Source organism: Lithobates pipiens, unplaced genomic scaffold (assembly GCF_037356315.1).
Source record: "Lithobates pipiens isolate NorthernLeopardFrog02 unplaced genomic scaffold, aLitPip1_a1.2 Scaffold_16, whole genome shotgun sequence".
Classification (NCBI taxonomy): domain Eukaryota; kingdom Metazoa; phylum Chordata; class Amphibia; order Anura; family Ranidae; genus Lithobates; species Lithobates pipiens.
Window position 1 is genome coordinate 165771054 of NW_027507748.1, and position 27995 is coordinate 165799048.

General features: G+C 38.9%; 1 protein-coding gene across 6 annotated transcripts in view; it reads left to right on the plus strand.

Annotated features, from left to right (window-relative positions):
- Positions 1 to 27991, plus strand: part of ADGRG2 (adhesion G protein-coupled receptor G2) — a 204558-nt gene extending 176567 nt beyond the window's left edge. For all 6 annotated transcript variants that reach the window (XM_077480746.1, XM_077480745.1, XM_077480748.1 and 3 more), the window contains 13 exons: positions 1074 to 1203; positions 3883 to 4039; positions 5540 to 5683; positions 7776 to 7904; positions 8014 to 8053; positions 9480 to 9592; positions 10014 to 10138; positions 11353 to 11624; positions 13634 to 13733; positions 14771 to 15051; positions 18919 to 19020; positions 19968 to 20120; positions 21376 to 27991. In XM_077480746.1, coding sequence (XP_077336872.1) covers positions 1074 to 1203; positions 3883 to 4039; positions 5540 to 5683; positions 7776 to 7904; positions 8014 to 8053; positions 9480 to 9592; positions 10014 to 10138; positions 11353 to 11624; positions 13634 to 13733; positions 14771 to 15051; positions 18919 to 19020; positions 19968 to 20120; positions 21376 to 21539 — 1910 coding nt within the window. In that variant the 3' untranslated portion in view covers positions 21540 to 27991. The remainder of the gene's footprint in view (positions 1 to 1073; positions 1204 to 3882; positions 4040 to 5539; positions 5684 to 7775; positions 7905 to 8013; positions 8054 to 9479; positions 9593 to 10013; positions 10139 to 11352; positions 11625 to 13633; positions 13734 to 14770; positions 15052 to 18918; positions 19021 to 19967; positions 20121 to 21375) is intronic.
- Positions 27992 to 27995: the final 4 nt, after the last annotated feature.

Genomic DNA, 27995 nt, shown 5'->3' on the forward strand with positions numbered 1-27995 from the left:
TGAATGGACAATGCCCATTTGAAATGGGATTAACCCTTTGAGGACCAAGGGACATATTTGTCCCATGTTTTTAATTGCCTGTATCATTTGATTAAGAACTTAAAATACTTATTTTTTTTGGTTTGAGTCAAAATATTAGTTCTTATCAACAAATGGTTGTCATAATTCCTCCCCCAAAAATGACACAAGTGTGGAAATGGTTTTATTTATTGTTCAAATAAATTCTTAAAGGGAAAAAAATCTAATTATTTTTATATTGATGAGGGTAATCTTATGGTCCTCAAAGGGTTAATAGTTATACTATGTTATAATTGTGAAAAGAAATATATTATATTTAGGTTATATAAGTGCATTATACTGTTTGAGTAAGTAGTAAAGTTGGTGCATAGAAAAAGAATGTAGTGTATTTCAGACATACAGTAAATGCTGTTTGTTTTGTTTTTTGCATTGTTTACTGTAAAACAAGATCTGAAATCCATTTTGTAAAGCACATACTGAACAGCTTTCATGATTTCCCATGTCAATAACTCCAGCTATGTAGCTTTATTACGCAGCAGCAGTTACAACACATAATATAGTATTTGTGAGCATTTAACTTACCAGACAGTTTATAAAGCTATGTTCAAACGGTGAAGCATTCATCCCTGCCATGCTCTGTAATTTTTAATTAGTTTGTTTTAGTTTATTTCGAACATGTAAAAAAAAAAACATGAAAAATAATCATTCAGTGGTAGACAATCATGAGACAACTAGTTACAAGAGGCAAAAAGACAAAAGACAAAAAAGAACTATAATTATGTATAAGGATGGTACTAACATTTTTCGGAGCTGAAATTATGCACACTTTAGGCCTGATGTACTAAAAAGCAAAAGAGCAGAGAGAAATTGCTATAAGAATATCTTGTACATTTGCAATTTCCTACACAACCTTTTTATATCAGCTGACTCTACATTGTGTCTACTTTGTTTTTGTGTCAGTAACTTCCGTTTTTACAGTATGTAGATGAAATGTGAATGTATTGCTTTTTAAATAATTTGTTCCATAGAAGAGATTCTGAATTTGTCTTTTGTAGGCAAAGATTTGTCACACATGGAAGACTTATTAGCTGGAGAAGTAAATGCTGATGTTGCAAAAGAGATGCTTGGAATTTTGAACTCCATTTTAAGCAGATCTCAGAATTTTTCTACAAGTGACTCCATGAGGTATTTATTCCAACTTCCCTTGCTAGTTTGTTTTTTAGTCCTAAAACTGTTTTTACGAGAATCGTGGATTTGCATATTGGCTTTAAATTCACTTAGCACAGATCTATTACCAGCAGCACAGCTGAAAAACTATTTTGGAAAACCTAGGGTTGCCACTTGTCTGGGATTCACACGCACAATCCGGGTTTTGAATCATGTGTCCGAGTTTCAGTCCACCTGAAACCCGGGCACATTATTAAGACAGGAATGTGTCTCGGAAGGGGGCTTGACTGGAGGGAGAGGGGGCACTATGTGCCCAGCATTACTATTCTCTTTGGAGTACCCAATAGTGTCCAAGGTCTGTTACAATCCTATAGTGCATACTAAAACCAAACATTGTTGCTGTGCATCGCTAAAGTGTTCAGGTTTGGCTTAAAGAAAAAGTGGCAACCCTACCATAGACCCAATAATATTCTACCATCTTATAAACTTCATTTTTGGGTATATGTCTATGTCATATAAAAAATAGATTTTTATAATGGAGAAAGATCTTGGAAGATTCTGCATGATGCAATCTATCGTTATATATGCCATGGAAACAATGACGTGACTCATACCCAAAAACCTATTTATTGGAAAGTGAAATGTTGTTCAAGGTCCTTCTTTATCATGCAGATACACTTTAGATGTTTCTTTTACAAAAAAAAAACATGAACACATAATAGTGCATAGTGGTAATTATTGTTAGACATGTGCACACTGAAATATTTTGTTGGGGAATTTGGTTTTCGTCCGAAAATTTAATTTATTTAGTTACTTCCTAAATTCGTTTTTATTTATTTTGTTTCGTTAAAAAATGAATTCTTCCAAAAATTCTGTCATTTAAGGCTTATGGTGTCTGTCGAATGTTCTAAGAAGATTCAACGGAGCAGCTAAACTGTACGATGCTGCAATCGTACATTTCCGGTCGAATATATTGCCTACAAGCTATAGTAGAATGTTGTATGACACTAGTAATAATTATATTTATTAATTATTATTACTAGCAACCAACATTAAAATTCATCTATAGCCTATTGGCAGAGCATTTGACCCTTGTCCACTCCCGGGCAACTGCTTTGTCGAATCTTCATGTGAAATCCTTTCTCTCTATGTCGAATAATCTTGGACTAATAGGGTTAGGCACATTTGACCTTTTTTGCGATTGAATCTATAATGTTGAATCTTTTCTCTCTATGTCAAATCTTTTCTCTCTATGTAGAATAATCTTGAACTAATAGAGCTAAGGTTAGGCACATTCAACCACAGGTTCGATGGACACAGATCGCTATTGTCAGCGTCATGTCGAATCTCCCATCTATATCGAACTGTTGTCGCAAAGAAAGCGAAAATAATGCATTTGTTTATGTCGGATCTTTCGGTTTTCGGAGTCTGCACGTTTGTTATCGTTCATTTGTTAAGACGATAATGAAAATACCCTAAATTCTGACAAAAATGCATTAGGGGAAAACAAATGCACATGTCTAATTATTGGTGGTACAATGCTTGCTGCAATCCCTCAATCAGGCAACCTTGGGTTTTCCCACTACCCTGCTGCACTTAAAAGAGACATCAATTCCTCGGGTCTTCCCTGGGATTTCAGGTCTGCTGAGTGGGGGTTTGTAATACCCTCCAAGCCACCAATAGATAAAAATAATATATGCCCTTTTGGACTGCATGGGCTCATCCTGTGCTGTATTTTCTTTAAAACAATAAATACTATTGAACCAGAAATAGTGAAGCAGGCCTGTTGAATAGGGAAGGTGATCATAGAATAACATTGGTGAATAAGTACACTGCTTGAGGCAGCCAGCTTACCCTGCCTCATTGCAGATAGCACATACGCAGAGTAAACGTAGGAGTCATATGTTGCTTGAAACTTGAGCTATGGAGCTATCTTTTTGAAATATATTAAACTAAAGAGGACTTGTAGATGTGCAAAAAGCACGTAGATACAGTCTTTAAAAATTGGGACATATGCATCAGGGCCCATAGAAGTTTACTTACACACCAGACAACACTGCTTAGGTTTTGCAGGATTAAATGTAGTCGTATTTACTCTGAGAAGTGGATTTTGATATTGATTCAAGTGTAAAGGGGCAGTACACCTAAAAGTGATATCTTATATATGGTGCCTAATAAGCTGAGTCTGGCCCGGGCCTTTATAAGTGTTGGATATTCCTGACTCTGTGTCCACCTAGAAGTTTTGGGAGTTTCTGCCTTCTTCAGCTCCTCCTGCTGCATTATCCATATCGATACACATAGAATGCAAAAGGGAAATTAAGAACCCTTCATAATGGCCACAGGTGGGTGGACCCAGTAACTGGAGGAAGAAGGGCAAAACGTTTTTTACATTTTGGATAGGGTAAGGAAGGGTTATAACAACTGGTAGACTGAAAAAAAAAAATGGTCTGCTTAATAACTCAATTGACTTACATGCAACTTGCCCTGCAGTGGCCCTACTTTATCTAAACCTGGCCCTGATGACAGTGAAGAACCTTCAAATGCACACCATATGTACAATGGTTTTTCAATTATTTAGTATCTGGCCGAAAAAAATCTCTTAAAGCAAAGAGTACTGAGGCAATTTTGTTTAATCAATATAATGTTTCCATGCTGCCATTTTCTCCCTTCTGATTATATTTTCTTTATATCTATTAGGTTAATTAAAATTGTGGATAAAATTGGCTTAAAGCTGAACTTCCCTGGGCAATCAATAAATCTGACCTCTCAATACTTGGCTCTAGCAGTAAATAAAGTCAATGCCAGCGATTTTCCTGAAACATCATTTGGTGTTGAGTCTTCTTCTGATTTACAGGTAGGATATTCAAGTGCATAGCTAATTATATACCACCTAGCATGGGCTTAAAATCGTATATAATTTTTGATTGTTCTGCTAATATAAAAACTATGATTTCATAATTTGATTATAATAATTTAAAAGACACCTTTATCCAGAGAAATATGTAGGCTGTGCTTGCTGACATATTTTTAAAGTTGCTAGTTACCTTACTACTATGCTTTGCGCACATACTTTGTCTTATACTCTGTACACACGATCGGATTTTCCAACAACAAATGTTGGATGTGAGCTTGTTGGCTGAAAGTCTGACTGTGTGTATGCTTCATCGAACATTTGCTGTCGGACTTTCCACCAACAAACCTTGGCTAGCAGATTCTCAAATTTTCCACCAACAAAATTTTGTTGTCGTAATTTCCGATCGTGTGTACATAAGTCCAACAAGCAAAAGTTCACACATGCTCGGAATCAAGCAGAAGGGGAGCACTGGCTATTGAACTTCCTTTTTCTCGGCTCGTCATACGTGTTATACGTCACCGCGTTCCCACATTCGTAATTATTGACCAATACTTGTGTGACCTTGTGTATGCAAGACAAGTTTGAGCCAACACCCTTCGAACAAAAATTCACGGTTTTGTTGTCGGAAAGTTCGATCGTGTGTACGGGGCATTAGACTTACAAAGTATTGGAGCCATTTGCTACTACACTCATGCAGAGGAGAATGCCACTACACAGATCAGACAAGTAAATCAGGGTTGCTTGAGTTTGTAAAAACAGTAAAAAAAAAAAAAGAAAAACAGCCCATACCACATATGTTCTGAATTCATGTCATCGCCACAGTGTTAAATAATTTTGCTAGGAGGGCAGTTGCTAGAAATTCAGTTCCTATTCATGTAGGCATGCACACCCCAGGACTACTTTTCCCAATAGTCCATTCTATACACACAGTTATCCCCAGCCTGACTCTGGGAGTCACTACAGCAGCATTGTTTTGCTGGGAAAGGAACAGGCAGGGCTAAAAACTCATCTTTGTGCAGAGGAAGCATTTTCAATCAACAGGAAGCTAAGAGCTCATTTGATTTCTGACAGGATGATCAGGTATTTTTCCGTACTGCATTGTTTTTAAAACAATAAATAAAAGGAAATGCATGTATTGCAGACATGTACTGCATCACTTTCTTTTATTTTGCCCAGACATGAATTTTAACAAAAAAAATGTAAAGGATAAGTTCACTTTTCGAGCATGTTACATGTAACACCCATATTTAGACTGTAACATGCTCCAGGTCTGCCCTCTGCACCCCTGTGACTGTGGGTAGGTGCAATACTCTGTAGGCTCCAATGGAAAAAATAATAAATACACATATTTTTCTTGCAAACATTTGTGCATTTTTATTTTATTTTTTTAAAGTGAACTTGCCCTTTAACAAAGTCTGACTTGTACTAATAAGTTCTGCATATTATTTTGGGGTATGTTGTCGTTTAGTAATTTTTATATTATCACTCTTTATTGCAAAGGTTACTTTGGATTCTCAGCTGCCAGAAAACAGTACCGGATCTGTCCTTCTCCCTGCCACCTTACTAAATGACTTGTCGGCTGCTGATAAAGATATAGCTTCTAGAATACAGTTTAACTTCTTTGCAAAGACTTCATTTTTTGTGGTAAGATTTTGGCAACCCATCATTCATTTCAATTTACTCCCTAAATAGTAAAGATTGCATAGACAGTCTAAGAAAAAAACAATTGTTTTACCTTTTCTCTAGTTTAGTAACACTTGACAAAAGCAAAAGAGGGCTGTTGTACATGTAATCCTAGAGGCAGCACTTGCAGAATTCTTCTATGCTGTATAGTACTCCCCATAGTGACAAGGCCTTTCCTTTTTTCCCTGTTTCTTTATAGTTTTGAGCGCTATAAGTGGTCTGCACACTATAGTACTTAACAATATCAAAGAGTCAGTTGTTGGAAACGGATCAAATTCATGGCAATTCCACTGCAAAGGCATTTTCACTCAATTTTCACCCCCATTTTGGTCTACTGGTATTTGTTACTGGGAACTGATTGCAAAAAGTGGGTTTTAGATATAACTGTTTAAATTATTGAAATAGGTTTTATTTTGATTGCAAATGTATGGAAAGCTCCCAGAACTTCCTAAATCTGTATTGTATAGCCAGCAATAGGGATATTGGCAGTCAGAAAGACTGTTGTCTCTAAATATTTGTCATTGGCCCTGATGACCTACTGAAATTCCAGGCTAAGTAAGACCTGTTTTTTTTTTTTTAAAGCATTTAATCATTTTGTACCTGTGGTTTCAGTACCACACCAAGTCTCACTGATACCAGTAGTTAGCATTATTGCTGTATTGGGCATGTAGACCCAGATACACAAGTTGGGATGCCGAAGCTGCTTTCAGGAAAGCATATTCTTTATCAAGAAAATACTTGTTATAATTAATTTGTTCCTGATAAAGTACAGTATGTTGGAAACCAAATTGAAAATGTTAAAGAAAAACTATAGTGACTGTAATTTTTACCTATTAAATATCCTAAAAATTTGAGACAAGAGAGATCACCTTTAGTTCCCCTTAGCACATTAGAGATTGTCACCTAATCGTAAAAAACGTCTAATCCAGGGGCAGACTGACCATTCGGGCACTGCCTGAGGGCCCCATGCCACTAAGGGGCCCCATCAAGGTTGCCAGCCTCAATAAAACCAGGGACAGTATGTAAATATCTGTGTTTTTGTTTAAATCCCAATATCATAGCTGCCCCGCCTCTCCAGTACCTTTTCAGTGTGTGCTTGTGTATTCTGTGTGTGTGTATATTGTGTGTGTGTGTATACTGTGTGGTCCCATAATCTATTGCCTGGGGGCCCCATAATCTCCTATTGCCCGGGGGCCCCATAATCTTCTCCTATTGCCCGGGGGCCCAACAATCTCCTATTGCCCGAGGTCCCCATGAGTTGTCAGTCCGCCCCTGGTCTAATCTAGTCCCACTTGCCTTGATATTTTCATATCCAGTCAAACACCTATTAAAATTTAAGTCAGTGTCTTGTATTTCTTGAACATCTTGTGACTACATATAGATAGGGCAAGCCGTCATAAAGACCAGTTAGCGGGGTTGCACCCAAATTTTTAACTTTATCTTACCCCAATCAGTTAAATGCTATTAAGCCGCTTTAAAAAAAATTACATCTTCTTAATTACCTTTATATTTTAATTTCTATGGGCACTTCCTGTCTCGACTCCCGTGGGAGTAGGCGTGTTTTATTCCTTTCCCCAGCCCCACAATGTTTCCTGGGAGCTTACTGTGTGGCCTCCCAAGATTCAGTGTGGACCGCCGTCATGCTCAAATCTCGAGAGATCTTGGAACCAACGGCGCTGCTCACTGTTAGCAATGAGCATGCGCAGGAACAAGCGGCGAAATGCTGGGAGCACAGCATTCACCGCGTCCCGGAAATAAATTGTGGGCTTCAATTGCCCACAAGCAAAATGATAACCGCCAGGATACAATTACCTAAGTTCTTCTTGTGGACGAAATATGACAGATGCAGCAATTCTAAAGCTAAACTGTGAGTATGATATTTGGAGCATGTAAGTTGATCAATGAAAGGAAAAAAAAAAAACGATAGGTCGCTGGAATCCCGCTTTAAAACATTTTTTTTTTTTTCGTAAACTGACCATTCCAATAGATTTTATCATCAATAAATGTGGATGATTTAAAAATCTTATACATGTTTGTGTTCTTTTTGGACCAGGACTCTTCCCTCACTGTATATCAGTACTTGGCTAGTAATGTGATATCAGCAAGTGTTGCAAATCTCTCAATTACTAATTTAAAGCAGAATGTTACTGTGACGCTGGAGACTTCAACGCGTAATGATTCAGTAAGTATGAAGCATTTAAATACCTGAATTATTGATGCATATAAAAAGTTACACTTTTAAAAAAAACTCCTTTTTTTTTATATATATATTTGTATTCTTGTTTTAACAGGGTGTACTAAAGTGTGTGTTCTGGGACTTCACCAAAAACAGTAAGTTGTCAAATTATTTCGTATTTAGCAAGCTGCTTTAAATTCCTGGATGGTTGTACTTGGTTTTATTTTTTTACCGACTCGGGCATGCAAGAAAAAGTCGGTAGCTAGTCATTATAGCTAAGTTCATCAAAAGGTATAAATATTATTGAAACGAAGGCATAGGAATAGACACAACAAAGTATGTAAGCACAGACAACCTGCCCATCTAATCAGAATGTAACTACTGTAATTTGTCCTGTTAAGTTCTGGTAGATATGATTTGATTGCTGATGCCCCTTATCCTCCACATCTCCTGAGCATGCAGTCACAAATGAAAGTGTACTGTTGATAGCACATTTCATAGTCTAGAATTAGGTCAGGGTTATAATAACCAACTTGGGAAGAACGCTATGGTTGAGTGTCAAAGAATTTCATCAGCTAAGCCAGGGGTTTGTAACCAGAAATCAATAGGCATAGCAAGTAAAAAAAAAAAAAATTTAATAGAGACAGATTTGGCATCCAACCATTGGTCTAAGCAGAGGTTTTATTTCTGGGACACTATTTGGCCTATAGAAACACCCTTGCTGTTATGCCTTGTACACACGGTCGGACATTCCGACAACAAAATCCATCAGATTTTTTCAGACGGATTTTGTGCCAAACTTGTCTTGCATACACACGATCAGACAAAGTAGTTGGAAAATCCCATCGTTCAGAACGAGGTGACGTTCGTTGCGTACGACGAGACTATGTAGAGGCTAGTAGCCAATAGCTTTGGTCTTGTAATTTAATCTGAGCATGCATGGCACTTTGTCCGTCGGAATTCTCTACAAACGATCGGAAAAAGTCAGAACATTTTAGATCCAGCTCTCAAACTTTTTCCGTCAGGATTTCCGATGGAAAAAGTCCGATAGAGCCCACACACGATCGGATTTTCCAACAACATAATCCGATTGGACCTTTTCCGTCGGAAAATCCGACCGTGTGTAGGGCATTCGATTTTGTGTTTGCCTGTACTTTGTTGGGACATATGACTCAACAAAACACTGGAAGCAACATATGAGGGGTACAACTAACACAGTTGATTTAGAACCAACGGGCATGAGAAAGAAGTGCAAGGAACAAATCACTTAGCAGAGGTATGGCAGGGAACAGGAAAGTATGGGTAACAAGAGCATGTCACATCTGAGAGATAGGAGGGGCGTAACCAGGTCATAGATTTAGCTCAAAGCTTCAGCTTCTGATCAAAATGTGATTATCAGTTTTTGGTGGATTGGCTATTTTATTTTTTTGACTTGGAAAGTTTAGCTTTAGATATTATGTTTCCATCTTTCAAAACAATAACTGCCATGTCCTATTTTTTATTTTCAGACTGCAGTTTATGGAGTAATGCATGAAGTGACTATCTGGGACAAAATTTGCATTAATGACTCTTTCTTCACAGGTGGAAATGGCGGCTGGTCATCAGAGGGCTGTACATTGAACAGTACAACACAAAATAATCAAAGCCAGACAGTTTGTAAATGCAACCATCTAACCAGCTTTGGTATACTGTTGGTAAGGATTATGTGATATACTGCACCTCATTTCCTTTTTATACATCCTGTGAGATCTATACATTATTTGATCTGGGCCCCTTTCTGCTCTCATAATTGTGGCAGATTATACAATTATTAAAGCTATGAGTTATTAAAATTATTTATTGCCACCTGGAAATAGCTAAGCTATTCGTGACAACACTGATTATGTGATCCTCCCTTATTACCCCAAAATCAGAGCGCAGTGTAAACACAGTTTGGGAGAGGTGGGATAGACAGAAAAGGACTTTGCGGTCATAATCCTCCTTCCATTTCTGCTTATGTTGTATGAGTTAGCCTGTTTCCAAGTCTTCCGCTAGTCCTAGTTGGAGTGCCTAAATGTCTGACCGTGCTCGATTTCCTATTTATTCTTATATTTTGATGTGTGCTTATTTTTTCAGGACATGACTCCTAATAACCCTGTAAGCCCAGAGGACAAATTGATTCTGACTTTCATCACATATATTGGCTGTGGTCTTTCTGCCATATTTCTTTCTGTGACTCTTGTAACTTATATTGCCTTCGAGTAAGTAATGGACCTACCTGAAAACCTAAAAGAAGGAGAAAGGGGGTTGATTTACTAAAGACAAATAGAATATTCCCTTTGCAAGTACAGATTATTTTATTAATTTATTACAGGTACCTTACTGTATATAATTCCGCCAATTTACACAGTACTTTACATATACAGTATGTTATACATTCACATCAGTCCCTGCCCTCAAGGAGCTTACAATCTAAGGTCCCTAACTCACATTCATACATACACATACTAGGGCCAATTTAGACAAGAGCCAATTAACCTACTAGTGTGTTTTTGGAGTGTGGGAGGAAACCGGAGTACCCGGAGGTAACCCACACAGGCACAGGGAGAACATGCAAATTCCAGGCAGGTAGTGTCATGGTTGTGACTTGAACCAGTGTTGCTAGGTGGAAGTGCTAACCATTTAGCCACTGTGCTGCCTGGACTCTGCAAGGGAATTAATCAAAGAGCTTGGTGAATAATGTGAAGCTCTGCTGACTTCCATCATCCAATCATGTGCAAGAAAAATGCTGTTTTTTATTTTTATTTTTCTTGCACATGATTGTGATTGTGAACTGTGTATTTGGCTTTAATAATTAAACTTCAATGTAACTATTTATACTGTGAGCCCCCCAGCCCTTCCCAGTTCTACTGAACAGTGTTGGAAAGACTTTGCTTTTCCTTACTGTTCTTCCTATATCAATGACCAGATGAAGGGGAACACAGTAATAATATCCTAAATAAGTCTCCTAACCCTTTCCCATCTTATAAATTCTAATGTAACATTTCCATTCTGTACAACTATAGATCAAAACGTAAATGCATGAAAGAAATACTAATATTATATTCAATGGCTGTAACTGCAGTGCTACCAAACTATAACTACGAATCAGTAAAAAACAAACCCTCAATTAAGCTGGCCATACATTGCACAATATTCTTTGGATTTATCTTCAACTATGTAGGGTAAGGGCCTGCCTGCTTGCATACAAATTGAAAGTGAGTTTAGGTTTGACCTAATATTTTATAGTTTTGGTAAATCTAAAGGAAAATTGTACAAGAAAATTGTATAATGAATGGGCAGCCATTTATAACCAATATGAAGTGAATCCCCATCTTATAAAACAAAAATAGGCAGTCTAATAAATATGTGTCTGTCATCTTGTTAGCTGTAACTGAAAGTATTGCATTAACCACGTATTTTATTTATTTTCAAGGAAAATACGCAGAGATTACCCATCTAAAATCCTAATTCAGCTGTGTGCTGCCCTTATTGGCTTGAATCTGACATTCTTGATGGATCCCTGGATTGCACTGTACAGTGAGATTCCAGGCCTCTGTATCTCTGTAGCTGCATTTCTACATTACTTTCTCCTGGTTTCTATCACTTGGATGGGTCTTGAAGCTTTCCATATGTATCTGTCTCTAGTAAAAGTCTTCAACACCTATATACGGAAATACATGTTGAAGTTCTGCATCATTGGTTGGGGTATGTATTTTTATCTGTACTCTTGACTTATCTTCAGACTAACAGTGAAAGTTGTAAATGATGAGTTATCAATATCTTTGTGTACTTGTGGTTAATACTATAGCAAATGTGAGCTGTATCCAACTGAAACACTGAACCAGTAAATGACAACTAAATGTTATTAGTAGTTTTCGGAAAATTTCTTTCCATGGTCCATGGGAAAGTTGCTCAGTTAGTTACTTTCCTTGGTGGAATATGTAGCTTTACAAGTAGACTATTTTAAAGACACATTTTCACCACAATTTGAAGACCTCAAGTGGGTCCAACAAAGTGCTTATAATATATGGGCAATGTTGAGGCTGGTATACCACCTTTTTATGTATAATTCTGCAATACTTTGGTAGAGAAATAGAAACAAATAGAAGCTTTTGAGGCTTACTCAGCCTTGTTTGCAGTACCTCACTGGACTGGCCCACTCCTGGTCTCCAAATAAGGTTCTTTAGCTCCCCTCAGGTTTGCTCACTCTTTCACAGACTTCCAGACTTCCTCCAGCCTCCTGGATCCACTTGCCGCTTTAGCTTTCTCTGACTCCCAGATCCTCTCTTGGTCTTCCAGACTCACATAGTTGGGAGCCAAATTTCCCAGCCCTTGGGGCAAGAAGATCCCCTCACAAGGGATACAGTCTCTGACCAGAACAACCAGCTCTCCTGCTTGCTCTGAAAAGCAAGAGCTACTGACCTGCTGCTAATAGGTTTAAAGTGGTTCTAAATGCTCAAGGTTTTTTTACCTTCATGCATTCTATACATGAAGGTAAAAAAAACCTTCTCTGTCCAGCAGCCCTCCAGCCCCCCTAATACTTACTTACAGTACCTGAGCCCCATCGTGATCCAGCGATGTGCACAAGAGCCTCGGCTCTCTGGGAACGCTCCCTCCTCATTGGCTGAGACAGCAGTGTCAATCACAGTCAGTAGGCCAATGAGGAGAGCAAGAGGACCAAGTCACAGCTCTGTGTATGGATAGACATGCAGAGCAGTGAATCAGGAGCGACCCTGCTTGGGTGCCTCCAAAACAAGTTGCTTGTCAGGAGGGAGGGGCCAAGAGCACTGGCGGGGGACCTGAAAAGAAGAGGATCTGAGCTGCTCTACGCAAAACCATTACACAGAGTAGGTAAGTATGGCATGTTTATTTAAAAAAAAAAATTCCTTTAATGTCACCTTAATTTAATTATTTTAGCAGTGGTTTCTCTGTGCGCACGTGTGCTTGGCTGTTTTTTTTACACAATTTTTTCAAATATTTTGCACTTCACTATGCAAAACTGCCTAAGCACAGCAACCTCTTAAAAAGGACTAGGAAAGATGGAATAATTAGGTCAGAAAGATAAACTATATCATGATAATCTGTGCTCATCATATGCAGTCACTGTGCCCACTAAATACAGCCACTGTGCCCACTGACCCCCCCACTTGCGGGGCTCATGGCTCTAGCAACACCCCCAACCCCCCCGCATGCAGCTTTGACAGACCCCCTACCGCTAGGCAGCAGCTCCTCTCCAAGTGAACCAGAGCGGCTGCGACCTCCGCTCCAGTGTGTATCTCCTCGGCTCCTCTTCCTAAGCGCCTGGCATCCAATAAGGTGGTCTGGCTCTTTGGTCAATCAGGAAACAGGTCTGATGCCCTGCCTCCTGATTGGCATGGAGGAAGGTTAGTGTGAAAATAGTGAAAATGTATTTGCTATCATCACACAATTGGGTGGGATCAGGGCGCACCCTCTGCGCCCCGAGCCCACCCTAATTTGAAGCCTGTTAGAGCCTCTGGCTCTAATCAGGTGCTTCAAAAAGTACCACCCTCTCCCATGCATCTGGTGTCCTGAAAGGGGTCGGGCGCATGGAAAGCTAATGTTCCCTATTTACATTCATACCCAAAATAACCATGCACATTTTATAAGAAATTGTTATGGCATTGCCTTGAAACATACAAAGATATATTAGGTTTGCATTTGATCTTTACACTTACTATTTGTGTTTGTACCAGGAGCTCCTGCTGTGGTGGTGGCAATTATCCTTGCTGTTAACAAAGATTTGTATGAGCTTCAAATAAGTACACCATATCCAAATGGGGCTGCAGATTATTTGTAAGTACAGAAAATGTGTTTAATTTAAATATTGTGCTTACTGTATACTAGAGGTGCGAGTTTGAATACATTTCCAATAAAATAAAAAGTTTTATGTATATGTAGAATTGTATTGTTTTTGTTTCTTTGACTAAGGTATGCTAAAGGGAATGTATTGCTTTTGTATTTCCTTAATATGGTTATAATTTAAAAAAATGTAATTTTTTCAAACTATTGTTATTCAAGTAAATAATAATTCAACTCAAGAAACTATGAGTTCACTCAAGGCCTGAAAACTCAGGTTTGGAGTTTGCTTGTATATAAGCAACTAAATACACCCAATATAAATTAAATATTAATATAAATTAATATTTGACCTTTTCCAATTAGCAAGTTAAAGCTTTAGGCTCTTTTCATGTATTATCTGCTTTGCTGAAAAAAAAAAATGTTGTATACTGAGTTTAATAGCCCCCGCCAGGAGAAAAAAGCAGCTGCTTGAGATTATCACAAGCGAATCCAGCAGGCTGGTTGTACCCAAGTTGATTGATCTATCAACTTGGTACAGCCTGCCCATTAATGCTGCTGAACCAGATGGGATTCGAACCATCTATTGCAGGCCTTAGAAAAGTGATTCATCAGTACTTGGGATGTCAGCACATTGCTGCACAGCTGGGTAAAGCAAATAGTGATGAAATAGTAACTTATTTAACAGCTAACCAAGCTAAAGCTGGCAGCACTGATTGTTTGGGGAAAACCCAATGGGCTAGTTGTTCAGAAGTTGATTGATAGAGCTACTTCTGTACAACCAGCCTGCCCATGGATCGAAATTCAGCTGGTCCATGTTAAATTGGTCGAATTTCGATCAATCTTTGGTCACCCTTAGAGTAGATGTCCCATCAAGTAGGTATCCAAAGACCCCTTTACAAGAAGGAAAGCAGGATGGAAATCCTACAGTATTGGGTAAATACTATGTTTTCCAGGACAGTGCATAAATTCTGGAAATATTGTGCTTATTATATTTAACTTTGTTATTTTTCACGTGTTTCCTCTCATTTCAGCTGCTGGATGAAAGGCATTATATACTGGATCACAGTGGTTGGATACTTTTGCATAATATTCCTGCTGAATGTCAGCATGTTTGTGGTGGTCCTTATACAACTCTGCCGCATTAAAAGACAGAAGCAGCTAGGCTACCAGAGAAAAACCATGCTCCAAGATGTTCGCAGTGTGGCTGGAATTACCTGCCTTCTTGGTATTACATGGGGCCTTGGCTTCTTTTCCTTTGGACCAGGGAAAACTGTCATCCAGTACTTGTTCGCCATCTTCAACTCATTGCAAGGTTTGTCCATCTACAGTTCTAGTGTGAAAACCTTGGGCCTTGCAACTAATACAGTACAAAGTTACAATCTTTATATTTGAGCTCTTCTTATAAACCAATGTATGTGTAATTCTGCTAAGCCAGGTTTGTGAGTCTACACCTATGTCCACTGCAAAGACAGCATTTATACTAGAAATATTTAAAAAAATAAATAAATTTGAGAACATTTGAACCTATGTATCATTGAACAAAAGGATGGTTTTAAATATATTACCTCCTCATTAAACTCCATTTTCGAAGTTTCAAAAGTCTTGCTAAGAGCAGATACCACAATATGCCACCTATTACCTTATTATTCAGAAACATCTCTTCTGTCTATAAAAGCCACTATCAATAATTGCATGCAAAATCTGACAGGCTGGTTGAACCCAAGTTGATTGATCGATCACTTTGGGTACATTCAGCCTGCCCATGAATATGGTTTAAATCTTGTCTGGTTCCTGCTGAGATTCGAACTGTCTATAGACAGCATCTAGAAGTATCCACTCTTGGGCTGGCCATTCATTATACAATTGTTTTGTGAATTTTCCTTTAGAATTCCCCAAAATTATATCATATGAGGTCAAACCTAAACACTTTCAATTTGTATCCAATCAGGCAGGCCCTTGCAGTTTTACTGAGGCAGAATGGCATGGCTGGGCGAAACAACGTTATGCAACGTCGCTTAGCTCTGTGGCCACTAGGGGCGCACACGCACCGCTGCTTGCCCCCGAAACCGATGTGAGTGCACGGCTGTCGTGATGACCGTCAGGCTCCCGTGATCGCTGGTGACACACCGAGAACTGGGATCTGTGTGTGTAAACACACAGTTTCTGGTTCTCTGAGGGGAGAAGAGACTGATCGTCTGTTCATGCAAAGTATGAACAACGATCTGTCATCTCCCCTAGACTGTTCCCTCCCCCCGTCAGTTAGAACACAGAGAGGGAACACAATTAACCCCTTGATCACCCCCTAGTGTTAACTCCTTCCCTGCCGGTCACATTTTTATTCACAGCATTTTTATAGCACTGATCGCTGTATAAATGCCAATGGTCCCAAAAATGTGTCAAAAGTGTCCGATGTGTCCGCCATAATGTCGCAGTCCCGATAAAAATTGAAGATTTCCGCCATTACTAGTAAAAAAAAAATAATAATAATAAAAATGCCATAAAACTATTCCCTATTTTGTAGATGCTATAACTTTTGCACAAACCAATCAATAAACGCTTGTTGCGATTTTTTTAACCAAAAATATGTAGAAGAATACATATTGGCCTAAACTGAAGAAAAAAATAGTTTTTTTACATATTTTTGGGGATATTTATTATAGCAAAAAGTAAAATATACAGTCCCTTGTGAAAGTATTCGGCCCCCTTGAACTTTTCAACCTTTTGCCACATTTAAGGCTTCAAACATAAAGATATAAAATTTAAATTTTTTGTGAAGAATCACCAACAAGTGGGACACAATTGTGAAGTGGACAGAAATCTATTGGATAATTTAAACTTTTTTAGCAAATAAAAAACTGAAAAGTGGTGCGTGCAAAATTATTCGGCCCCTTTACTTTCAGTGCAGCAAACTCACTCCAGAAGTTCAGCGAGGATCTCTGAATGATCCAATGTTGTCCTAAATGACTGATGGTGATAAATAGAATCCACCTGTGTGTAATCAAGTCTCTGTATAAATGCACCTGCTCTGTGATAGTCTCAGGGTTCTGTTGAAAGCGCAGAGAGCATCATGAAGACCAAGGAACACACCAGGCAGGTCCGTAATACTGTTGTGGAGAAGTTTAAAGCCGGATTTGGATACAAAAAGATTTCCCAAGCTTTAAACATCCCAAGGAGCACTGTGCAAGCGATCATTTTGAAATGGAAGGAGTATCAGACCACTGCAAATCTACCAAGACCTGGCCGTCCCTCTAAACTTTCAGCTCAGACAAGGAGAAGACTGATCAGAGATGCAGCCAAGAAGCCCATGATCACTCTGGATGAACTGCAGAGAACTACAGCTGAGGTGGGAGAGTCTGTCCATAGGACAACAATCAGTCTTACACTGCACAAATCTGGCCTTTATGGAAGAGTGGCAAGAAGAAAGCCATTTCTCAAAGATATCCATAAAAAGTCTTGTCTAAAGTTTGCCACAAGCCACCTGGGAGACACACCAAACATGTAGAAGAAGGTGCTCTGGTCAGATGAAACCACACAATGCAAATCGATATGTTTGGCGTAAAAGCAACACAGCTCATCACCCTCAACACACCATCCCCACTGTCCAACATGGTGGTGGCAGCATCATGGTTTGGTCCTGCTTTTCTTCAGCAGGGACAGGGAAGATGGTTAAAATTGAGGGGAAGATGGATGCAGCCAAATACAGGACCATTCTGGATGAAAACCTGTTGGAGTCTGCAAAAGACCTGAAACTGGGACGGAGATTTATCCTCCAACAAGACAATGATCCCAAACATACAGCAAAATCTACAAAGGAATGGTTCACAAATAAACGTATCCAGGTGTTAGAATGGCCAAGTCAAAGTCCAGACCTGAATCCAATCGAGAATCTTTGGAAAGAGCTGAAAACTGCTGTTCACAAACGCTCTCCATCCAACCTCACTGAGCTCGAGCTGTTTTGCAAGGAAGAATGGGCAAGAATTTCAGTCTCTCGATGTGCAAAACTGATAGAGACATACCTCAAGCGACTTGCAGCTGTAATCGCAGCAAAAGGTGGCTCTACAAAGTATTAACGCAAGGGGGTCGAATAATTTTGCACGCCCCACTTTTCATTTTTTTATTAGTTAAAAAAGTTTCAAAAATCCAATAGATTTCGTTCCACTTCACAATTGTGTCCCACTTGTTGGTGATTCTTCACAAAAAATAAAAATTTTATATCTTTATGTTTGAAGCCTGAAATGTGGCAAAAGGTTGAAAAGTTCAAGGGGGCCGAATACTTTCGCAAGGCACTGTATTGTGTTTTTTTTTTGTTTATAGTACAAAAAATAAAACCCACAGAGGCAATCAATAACCACCAAAAGAAAGCTTTATTTGTGGGAAAAAAGGATGTCAATTTTATTTGGGTACAACGTCGCATGACTGCGCAATTGCCAGTTAAAGCGACGCAGTGCCGAATCGCAAAAAGTGCGCTGGTCCGGAAGGGGGTAAAATCTTCCGGGGCTGAAGTGGTTAAAGGACAAGTTCACCTTTTGTAACATATTATACACATTTTCAGGGTATAACATGTTACAATTGCACCGGCCCACACACAACCACTGTTTTGACAGTGAGCGGGGGATCTCTTCCCCCCACTCACTGCCACTATCTCAAGAAAACATGGTTGACACATCATGCATTCAGTGTTCTGTGGTTTAGAAATCTACAAGTCCCAACAGCCTTTGCTACTGTTGGCTTGCAGTACTCAAATAACTAAGAGCAGATAGATATACTGACAAGTCTACAGGAGTCCTATATGGCACCCAAAATCTACTGATCATGGGCATAATGCTTTACAGGCTTTCTGTTAAAAAAAAAATGTAATAAAAAATATTATGTGCATTTATTTTTATTTTTTTTAAAGGTGAACTTATCCCTTAAGATTGTATAATGTATGGCCCACCTTAAGCAGGAAGTTTATTTTTAAAAACATAAAAAGTAGTAGTAGTACAGGTTCCTTTAAGCTAATTAGTTATCAAATTTGAATGGTTAGGTTGAATTTGCCAACAATTAACCCATATTTGGTTATAAAACAGCCCCAGTTGCATGGGCAGTGCAAGTTAATCATCTACCGAGGTAAATGTAGCAGGAATGGGAGTGCATTTAATTTTTTGTGATAATGATTCCAATAACATATCTTTCTCAGGTTTCTTCATATTTTTCTTCTACTGTGTGGCAAAGGAAAATGTCCGAAAACAATGGAGACGATATCTTTGCTGTGGAAAGCTCAGACTGGCTGAAAACTCTGGTAAGATTTTAACTGATTGAAATATATAAACTTCAACTCCAGACAACTCTTTTTTGGATAGAGCAGGGCTGGTTAGGGCTGTTTTCATTGCTGTATCTGTCTACAGAAGAGGAAGTGGGCATAACAATTTCCTGATGGTGACAATGTTTTTTTTCAGAGAAATAAAAAAAAAATTAGGATCTGTCTCAGGTTTTGATTGCTTAAATGTAATCATTTGAGGAAATCCCCCCATTCTTTCCAGGTGATAAGGGTAAGACCAAATAGGAAGTGAAGGAAAACTCTATAGATAGCATTTCAAATCCAACAGGGGTCCAAGCCTTCATCACCCCGATTAAAGATTAAAAAAAGATTGGGCTGGAGTTTTCCTTCAACAATATCCCAATAAAAGCATATCCAGTTACAATGTTTGAAAAACTAGAGGGAATTAATCATGATTTGTTGACTTTAAAGCTAAACTCCAAGCACAAAAACATTCATATAAATGTTATTCCTCAATAGCCCCAAAGGATAAAAATTGATTATGTGTGTGCAGATATCTTACCATCATTGTGCTGTAAATCGCCTGTGTAGTGGGGAGTGCTGTGAGAGAAGCCTAGCAGGAGATAAATAATAGGAAGGTGAGAGTAGTGTAGGATAGGTATGTGAGGGGGTCTGTGGTTGGGGGGTCCACGTGAATTATCAGTGCCAGCTGGGAGGAGTTTCAGTAAAGTCTTAGGGTTGGAGGTCCAAATTCAAGGGAAGATAGTGTTTGTGCTAAGAAAATATTATATTCCATTAAAAATAGAATATATACAGTGTATATATATATATATATATATATATATATATATATATATATATACACACACACACACACACATTTATTAAATAGTTTCCATATAATTTTACAAAATTTCCTTGGAAATCATTTTTTTGTAACATAAGCCTTTTGTATTTGCTGCCTTTAGACTGGAGTAAAACAGCAACAAATAAACTAAAGAAACAAACTTCCAAGCAGGGAGTGTCCAGTAGTTCCAGCAACTCCATTCAGTCAACAAGTAATTCAAACTCAACGACTTTGCTAGTATCCAATGAATACTCAATGCACCCCAATGGCAATGGTAAGTCATACTATACTTTTTTTTGGTTTTAACACTTACCCCTGCAGGTACCCCTAAATATGCTGGGTGGATGTATACATTCCTGACAAAAGGGTATCCCTGGAGGTGTCTACAAGTACCTGGCACCCAATTGTCAATGGAAGCCAGCTGTCATTGGGGCCCTTCTATAAGATGGTGCATGTGTAGCTATCCCTTTAAGAGTGTGCAATGCATGGCTGATAGCCTGCAAAAAAAAGAAGCTGTTTCTATTGCATTAACTTTGTTAATGTTGAGATAAGCACAGATGGTTCAGGTCACCCCTCCTGGAACACAGGGATCTGGTCCAGATCACTTTGTGTTCTGCTATCTCAGTCCTCCTTATCTAGTCCTCAGGTCTTCACTGAGGTAGGCACACACAGCAACAATTCTAACCTGTTCTGGTCCCAAATTACAGTGACTCTCTGTGGCTCAGTTTGTCGCTCTGGTCCTCAAAGGCTCTATCCTCTGCATCTATGGACACAGCAAGAATGCCCAGCTCCAGTCCCCACACACCAGGCTCTGCTCTCTGTTTAGGCATGCACAGAAACAGGTCCACGTGCACAGATTTCCCTGCACTGTGTGCCTGAATCTTCTGTAATTATACAGGGAAAAGTTTTGTGCCCTCCTCCTCCTTGTGGCAGGGAATTGTGGGCCTTAGAGTCTGCAGCCCCATTGGCTTCTATTGTACAGTTGCCCCTCTGGACTACACTTTCCCTAATCCATTGCAGAAGGCACAATCTGGTGGGAGGGGGCAGAATACACACACACGCACAATCGCCTGCACAGAGCCAGCTGCGGGGGGAAGAGGGGAGGGGCTGACAAGGGGGGGGGGGGGGGTTGAGTGGGGGATTGAGCACACAGCCAATCCAATCGGCATACCGGCTACATGGTGTTAATAGCAGATGTGAAATTTACTCAGCTTTTTGTTTATGAATATGGGATAATGTTGTAAATTAGAGTAACAAGGAGACCTGTAAATGGTGGACATGAAATACACAGTCATATCTCCATTGTGCAGTAAAATAATTACAAATACCTCTCCATTACCTACTTTAGTTACATGTTGGTTCTCTTACTAGGGTACCACTTGAAACTGACAACTTACAATGGCATTCACTGTCCTATTTGTGTTCTGTGTTTGCTGTTGTGGGTGAATTATGTATAAATCATGAATGAAAACATTTATAAAAACCCCTAAAGTTTGGACTTTTCACAAGCATACATTTTATCATTAAAGGCAATGTTTTCAAAGAAAGAAATGGAGTTACCTTCATGCCTCAGAATGGAGAAGTCCAACTGCAGGAGTTTCCAGGAAGACCAACCACCAGGAATGGAGATGACCAGAGAAATTCTATGAGAAGGACTAACCGTGGCAGTGTGCATTTTGTTGATCAAATCTAGTTTTACTTTTTACTCCCATGACTTGAAATGTTATTTCTCCATGTGTGAGAAACATTGGCTGTCCTATTTCTACATTCATTGAACGTAGCTGCCTTGGACTATCAAGAACAGCTGAAATTCACTTTTCTTTTGGGGATAGGACAGTCGCTCTTATTTTTTTTTATTGTGTCCTTGGAGTTAGCCAAGGTGGACAGAAGACATGGACATATTCATTTGTGTCTGTGTTGCTTGTCTGATGCATTTCTCAACCCATAATATTCTCCTTTACTGTTTATATATATATATATATATATATATTTTATTTATATATTGTCAGTTTTATTATAGATGTACAGTTTCATGTTGAAAACTAGATCTGTGAGATGTATGAAATAGCCAAAAAAAGTTTCTAATCCAACTGCAGATTTCTTGAAACTCAATTATTCTGGAAACAGGTGCATGTTCTCCCTTGGCAGTCATTTACATGTTGCAATTGACACAGCATGGTGCATTCCTCTTGTGCTAAAATTTTAACTGCCTGCCATTTTAAAAAGAAAATCAAAATATGCAGAGGAAACCTTATTCATCATGAAAATAATTATCTAGTGTGAATGTACACCTGCTTTCTAAAGTACCTACGTATCTGAAAAAAAGAGAAAATTAATCTGGGTAGCAATATCCTTAAAAAATAGATGACAGCATTGCACCCCCTGGGGAAAAAAGAATGATTAAAAAAATACAAAATTAAAAAAATAATCATAGAAATCCTTACCTTGGGATTCAGGTACTGCTGTTTCAGGGAGGCACAGGTGAATTGATTGTGGGTCACCACTGCATAAAAGGAGAGCTCAATGCTCCAGATCCCACAAGAATGTATTCCTTCATTGTGATGGAGCACATTTTTCTGGGATCTCATGACCCAGCTCTCTCGCTTTCCACCAATGAGGCATGTGACGTCACTTGCACCTACCATAAGCATCGGAAGCAGCGTTCCAAAGTATTTGTTACTCTTAAAATGTTATAATTCGTGTTTAGGTTTCATTTTTTCATACAGGTGGTGTGGAGCTATCATTAAGGCGGACCTTCCATGCAGGGTCACCTTTATAGCAAACCACCTGTACCCAGAAAAATCGTTGTCTGTCATTACTGAACTCTTCAAAATGCTACTTGCCTAGATGTTATGGGGCTGATTTACTAAAGGTAAATAGACTATAAAATTTGCAAGGGCAGTTGCTCCAGAGCTTAGTAAATGAGGTGAAGCTTCACTTTGCAAAGAATACCCAATCACATGCAAGCAAAAAAAAAAAGAGACGGCACAGTGGTGTAGTGGTTAGCACTCTCGCCTAACAGTAAGAAGGGTTGCTGGTTCAAATCCCAACCATGACAATACCTGCCTGGAGTTTGCATGTTCTCCCTGTGCCGGCGTGGGTTTCCGCTGGGTACTCCGGTTTCCTCCCACAAACCAAAGACATGCAGGTAGGTTAATTGGCCTCTGTCCAAAATTGGCCCTAGTATATGAATGGGGACCTTGGATTGTGGGCTCCTTGAGGGTAGGGACCAATGTGAATGTGTAATGTACAGGGATAGGGACAATTGTAGACACTCAGGTTGAACTGGATGGACTGGTGTCTTTATTCAACCTTGCTAACTATGAAACTATGAGAAAGCATTTTTGCTTGCACGTGATTGCAGGATGGAAGTCAGCAGAGATTCCCTTCATTTACTAAGCTCTGGAGCAACTGCATTTGCAAAGTGCATAGTCTGTTTGCCTTTAGTAAATCAACACCTATGGCGATCCATGTTGATCCATGTTTTACTAGCACCATGCTTGTCATAGCTGTGAATTAAAGTAATGCAACAGCCAGGTGACTATCATTTTCACAAGAAAGTTAGCAGTGACAGCCTCTTTATCTCAATACGGATTACCTTTAAAGTGAACTTGTCACTATTCCTACTAAAGTAATGCCTATTGCTTGTCTGATGATGGCAGGCACCTATGTGCCACTTTGGAAACAACCAATAGCCCACAGTGGAGTGAGAGTGGCCAGCAAGATCGCCTACGGCCACATCAACCAGAATGCGCCCAATCTCGTCTGATCTCGGATGCTAAGCAGGGTCGGGCCTACACTCCACAGTGGAGTGTATTTCCGCCCTTACATTGAGCACTTCCTGTACTGTTAACCAAGCCTCCTTCTCAATCCAACGTTTCTATAGCCCTGTAAATAAGCACTTACAAAGTTAAATGCTGTGATATTCCCTCCCTCCACATTGCATAATTTCAATTAAAAAGTTCTATGCCAATGCAACACAGCAACACATTTGACAAAAAATAAAGATATAAGGGTTGATTTACTAAAACTGGAGAGTGCAAAATCTGGTGCAGCTCTGCATAGAAACCAATCAGCTTCCAGGGTTTGTTTTGTCAAAGCTTAGCAGAACAAGCTGAAGTCTGAAGCTGATTGGCTACCATGCATAGCTGCACCAGATTCTGCCCCCTCTAATTTTAGTAAATCATAGTCCAGTACACTGAGGTGCCTGCTATGAGATGTTCAACAGACGTTACTATGGAAGGAGTACTGGCATATTCATTTTTATCAGAAGCTTCATACTAATAAGTGATGTATGTAGGCCTTCTTAATTTTTTTCTTAATACTTGCAATCAAATACCTGATTGAAGTGATCAGGTAAAACAAAAACCAACACTGCCACCTACCAGAAAGTTTGATATCTTTTTTACATAAATGGTTATTAGTGATTTGGGAGTTAGATACATAAAAAATATTGGTACGATAATAAAGATGCAAAGTCTTTGTTTGGGATATTGTGTGCAAAAAACACAAACCGTATTTGCATATTTGCACATATAAATGTTGGGCTAATATCTGGTACATATGAGCACTCTACATTGTCAGCAATAGCACCACATTCCTAGAAACATTGTATAACGTTATAATGTTTTTATCTAAGCGACATTTAAAGAAAGCACCATTCGGTCAATAGGAATGAAGTTTTATGATTTTAGCTTTGCCTGAGCCTGCTAGGGGTATGTAACAGATACCATAGATAATAATGGGATTTTAACTTAAAGGCTAATTGCATTTTTATGCACATTTTTGTCTTTGATATTCTGGTCCAGGGCAGTAAAATAATCAACTTTGTAATGTATTGGTTTATCTACTGGGGCCAGTTGAGAGTCTTGGAATTTTGCTTGTTGCCTCGTGGGAAACTGTAAAAACATTATAATGTGTTATCTGTGATTGTCAGCTTCCCCAATGATCCCTCATGAGGTCTGAGATATGCATACTTACATTTGTCCAAGCTGGACCAATGAAATTACTGTATGTAATAAAAACATACTTGGTGTTCAGCTTTACCACTCCATAGTGAACTAGTGAAAGCCCAATTCCGGGGTCACTGCCTTCTGATCCTGTGTAGTATATCTACCCCCATTTTTTTTTTCTCTCTGAAAAAAACAATAAATTGAGTATATTAAAGAAGATGTAAAGGCCTCCTCGTGGGATTTTTTAGCAGCAAATTGAGAGACGTCAATAAAAAATTCCAAAATATTTTATAAAATATTTTGGAATTTTGCCTTTACATCTTCTTTCATATACATTTTCAGGGTGTGCAGCTTTTTTTAAACCCAGTAAAAATGTTCAAACTTTGCCTTTTAAATTGAGTATAGTAACCACTTCAGCCCCGGAAGAATTGACCCCCTTCCTGACCAGAGCACTTTTTGCGATTCGGCACTGCGTCTCTTTAACTGACAATTGCACGGTTTTGCGCCGTTGCACCCAAACAAAATTGACGTCCTTTTTTCCCCACAAATAGAGCTTTCTTTTGGTGGTATTTGATCACCTCTGTGGTTTTTATTTTTTGTGCTATAGAGAAAAAAAGAGTGAAAATTTTGAAAAAAAAAAACAATATTTTTTACTTTTTGCTATAATAAATATCCCCAAAAAATATATTTTAAAAAATGACTCTCAGTTTAGGCCAATATGTATTCTTCTACATATTTTTGGTAAAAAAAATAAATAGCAATAAGTGTATATTGATTGGTTTGCGCAAAAGTTATAGCGTCTACAAAATAGGGGATAGATTTATGCCATTTTTATTATTATTTTTTTATTAATAATGGCAGCGATCTGCGATTTTTATCGTGACTCCGACATTGCAGCGGACACATCAAACACTTTGGACACTATTTTGGGACCAGTGACATTTATACAGCGATCAGTGCTATAAAAATGCACTGATTACTGTGTAAATGACACTGGCAGGGAAGAGGTTAACCACTAGGGGGCGATGAAGGGGTTTAGTGTGTCCTAGGGAGTGATTCTAACTGTGGGGGGGTGAGCTTACTACAACATGACAGAGATCACTGCTCCCGATGACAAGGAGCAGTAGATCCCTGTCATGTTGCTATTCAGAACAGGGAAATACCTTGTTTACATAGGCATCTCCCCAATCTGCTGCTTTGTATCATGATTGTGAGCCCCCGTCAGACATCGAGTCCGTGGGACCTGCAGGCACGCTCACGGAGCATGCGGCGGGAGTGCTTGCCCACTAAGCCACATCTTAAAGGGGACGTACAGGCACACCCATTTGCCCTAATTTCACTGCTATACCTACCTTCTGTTGCATGGGACTACATGCTCAACGATTCTTGGCAATTTATTCCTGTCCTTGGGCAGAATCATGAACTGGGTAGTTTGGGAAGCAGAGCTGCTAATAAAGCAGATAGACTTACTATAATCCTGCCCACATGACTCTGCACAATGACAGAATTATGCCAGGGCCAGAGTGGTGAAGATTACAGGGGCAAGTGAGGGTACATTTCCCCTTGAGAATAAAGAGTGGGCATTGTGACCCGTCCTCAGTATGAATGAATGTGCTTTTGCAGAATGCACAAAGAAAACAGATACCTACTGTATTTATTGGCGTATAACACTCACTTTTTCACCATGAAAATCGGGTGTAAAAAGCTTGTGCGTGTTATACACCAATACTTAAATTTTAGCTGCCTCGGAGGGGACAGGGAGGGGGCATGAGATGAGAGCCACCAGATCACATACAGTGAGTCACATACATCCTGTTTACTTGGCGGCCTCTGTAATAGGAAGTCTTGTCTCCTGGGCCACCATTGGACCAGTGTTCTGTCTATCATAGGAGATTCTCACTGTATGTAATCTGTCGGCGCTCATCCCACCCCCCTTCCTGTCCCCTCTAGGCTACAGATGGGCATCGATCAGGCAGCACAGATGGCAATGGTGAGGCTGCTGCATTGATGGCAATGGTGAGGCTACATTGATGTGGACTAATGAGGCTGCATTGATGGCACTTGTGAGGCTGCAGATGAGCATTGATCAGGCTGCATTGATGGCAATAGTGAGGCTGCAGATGGGCACTGACCCTCATATTGCTTCAAAGTTCCTTATTTAAAATTGAAGTTTTTTTTCCTGAAACTTCCCTCTTAAAATGAGTGTGCGTGTTATATGCCGATGCATACGGTAATTACCAATTAATTGTTAGATGTTAATTTTTGACCAGAGTAGAGTTTTAACTGTTGATGACTGATTCTTATACTTACAAAAAGAATCTTATCAGCTGGCCATAGTAGAAACTCCAATGCCTTGTATAAACATATTAAAGCAAATATAGGCAATAACTATTAAATGCAAAGGAGACTATTTGAATGTCCTGGCTGAGAATATCGTCCTAGCCAAAAAAAGTGTTAAAAAAGTGGAGTTACTCTTTCGGCAGTCCTTGTTCTATGTTATTTATATAATATTTATGTATCATTACAATAATTAAATGCTGTTACTAATTTTGTTACATGAAATATTTTATTATGTATTATTAATCTTATCAGCAATACATTTGTATCCAGAGACGGCCAATGCAAGAGTTTTGAATGATCAAAGACTTTGAAGATCTTTTCTCTTCATCTGACCTTCACTGTTCAATACAAGGCAGACAAGCTTCCTAAAGCAATGAACAGTGCCTCTGGCTTATGTCTGTGATAGCAATAAAGAACCACATTAAGACTTCCTACCTGATGGATCTCATCAGACAACATTCTCTGGGGTTATAATTTCAGACTGTCTGTACCCCATATGCCTTCTAGCTGCATATCACCTGAAATTTGTCATACTGGCCTATAACTTCATATGGATCCATCTGGATTTTTTTTAAATTTTAAACTGAAAGTTGACTTTTTCAGAATTAGCACTTTAACAACTCAGCCTTTTTATCAAGTATACTCATCCATGGACTTGTTCATACTCAGACATGGCATGCTGATGACTAAATAAATGTTTTTTTCTTTTTCTAAATCGTTGCATAGAAAAACTGTTAAAATTAATGTTGGAAAATGCAGTTAGTGAAATCTATCTAAACAGCTGGAATATCTATTTTACTTTTGTTTTGTTGCTGCTGAATAAATTTTAATTTGCCTTGTGTGGCTAAAGTTACTAA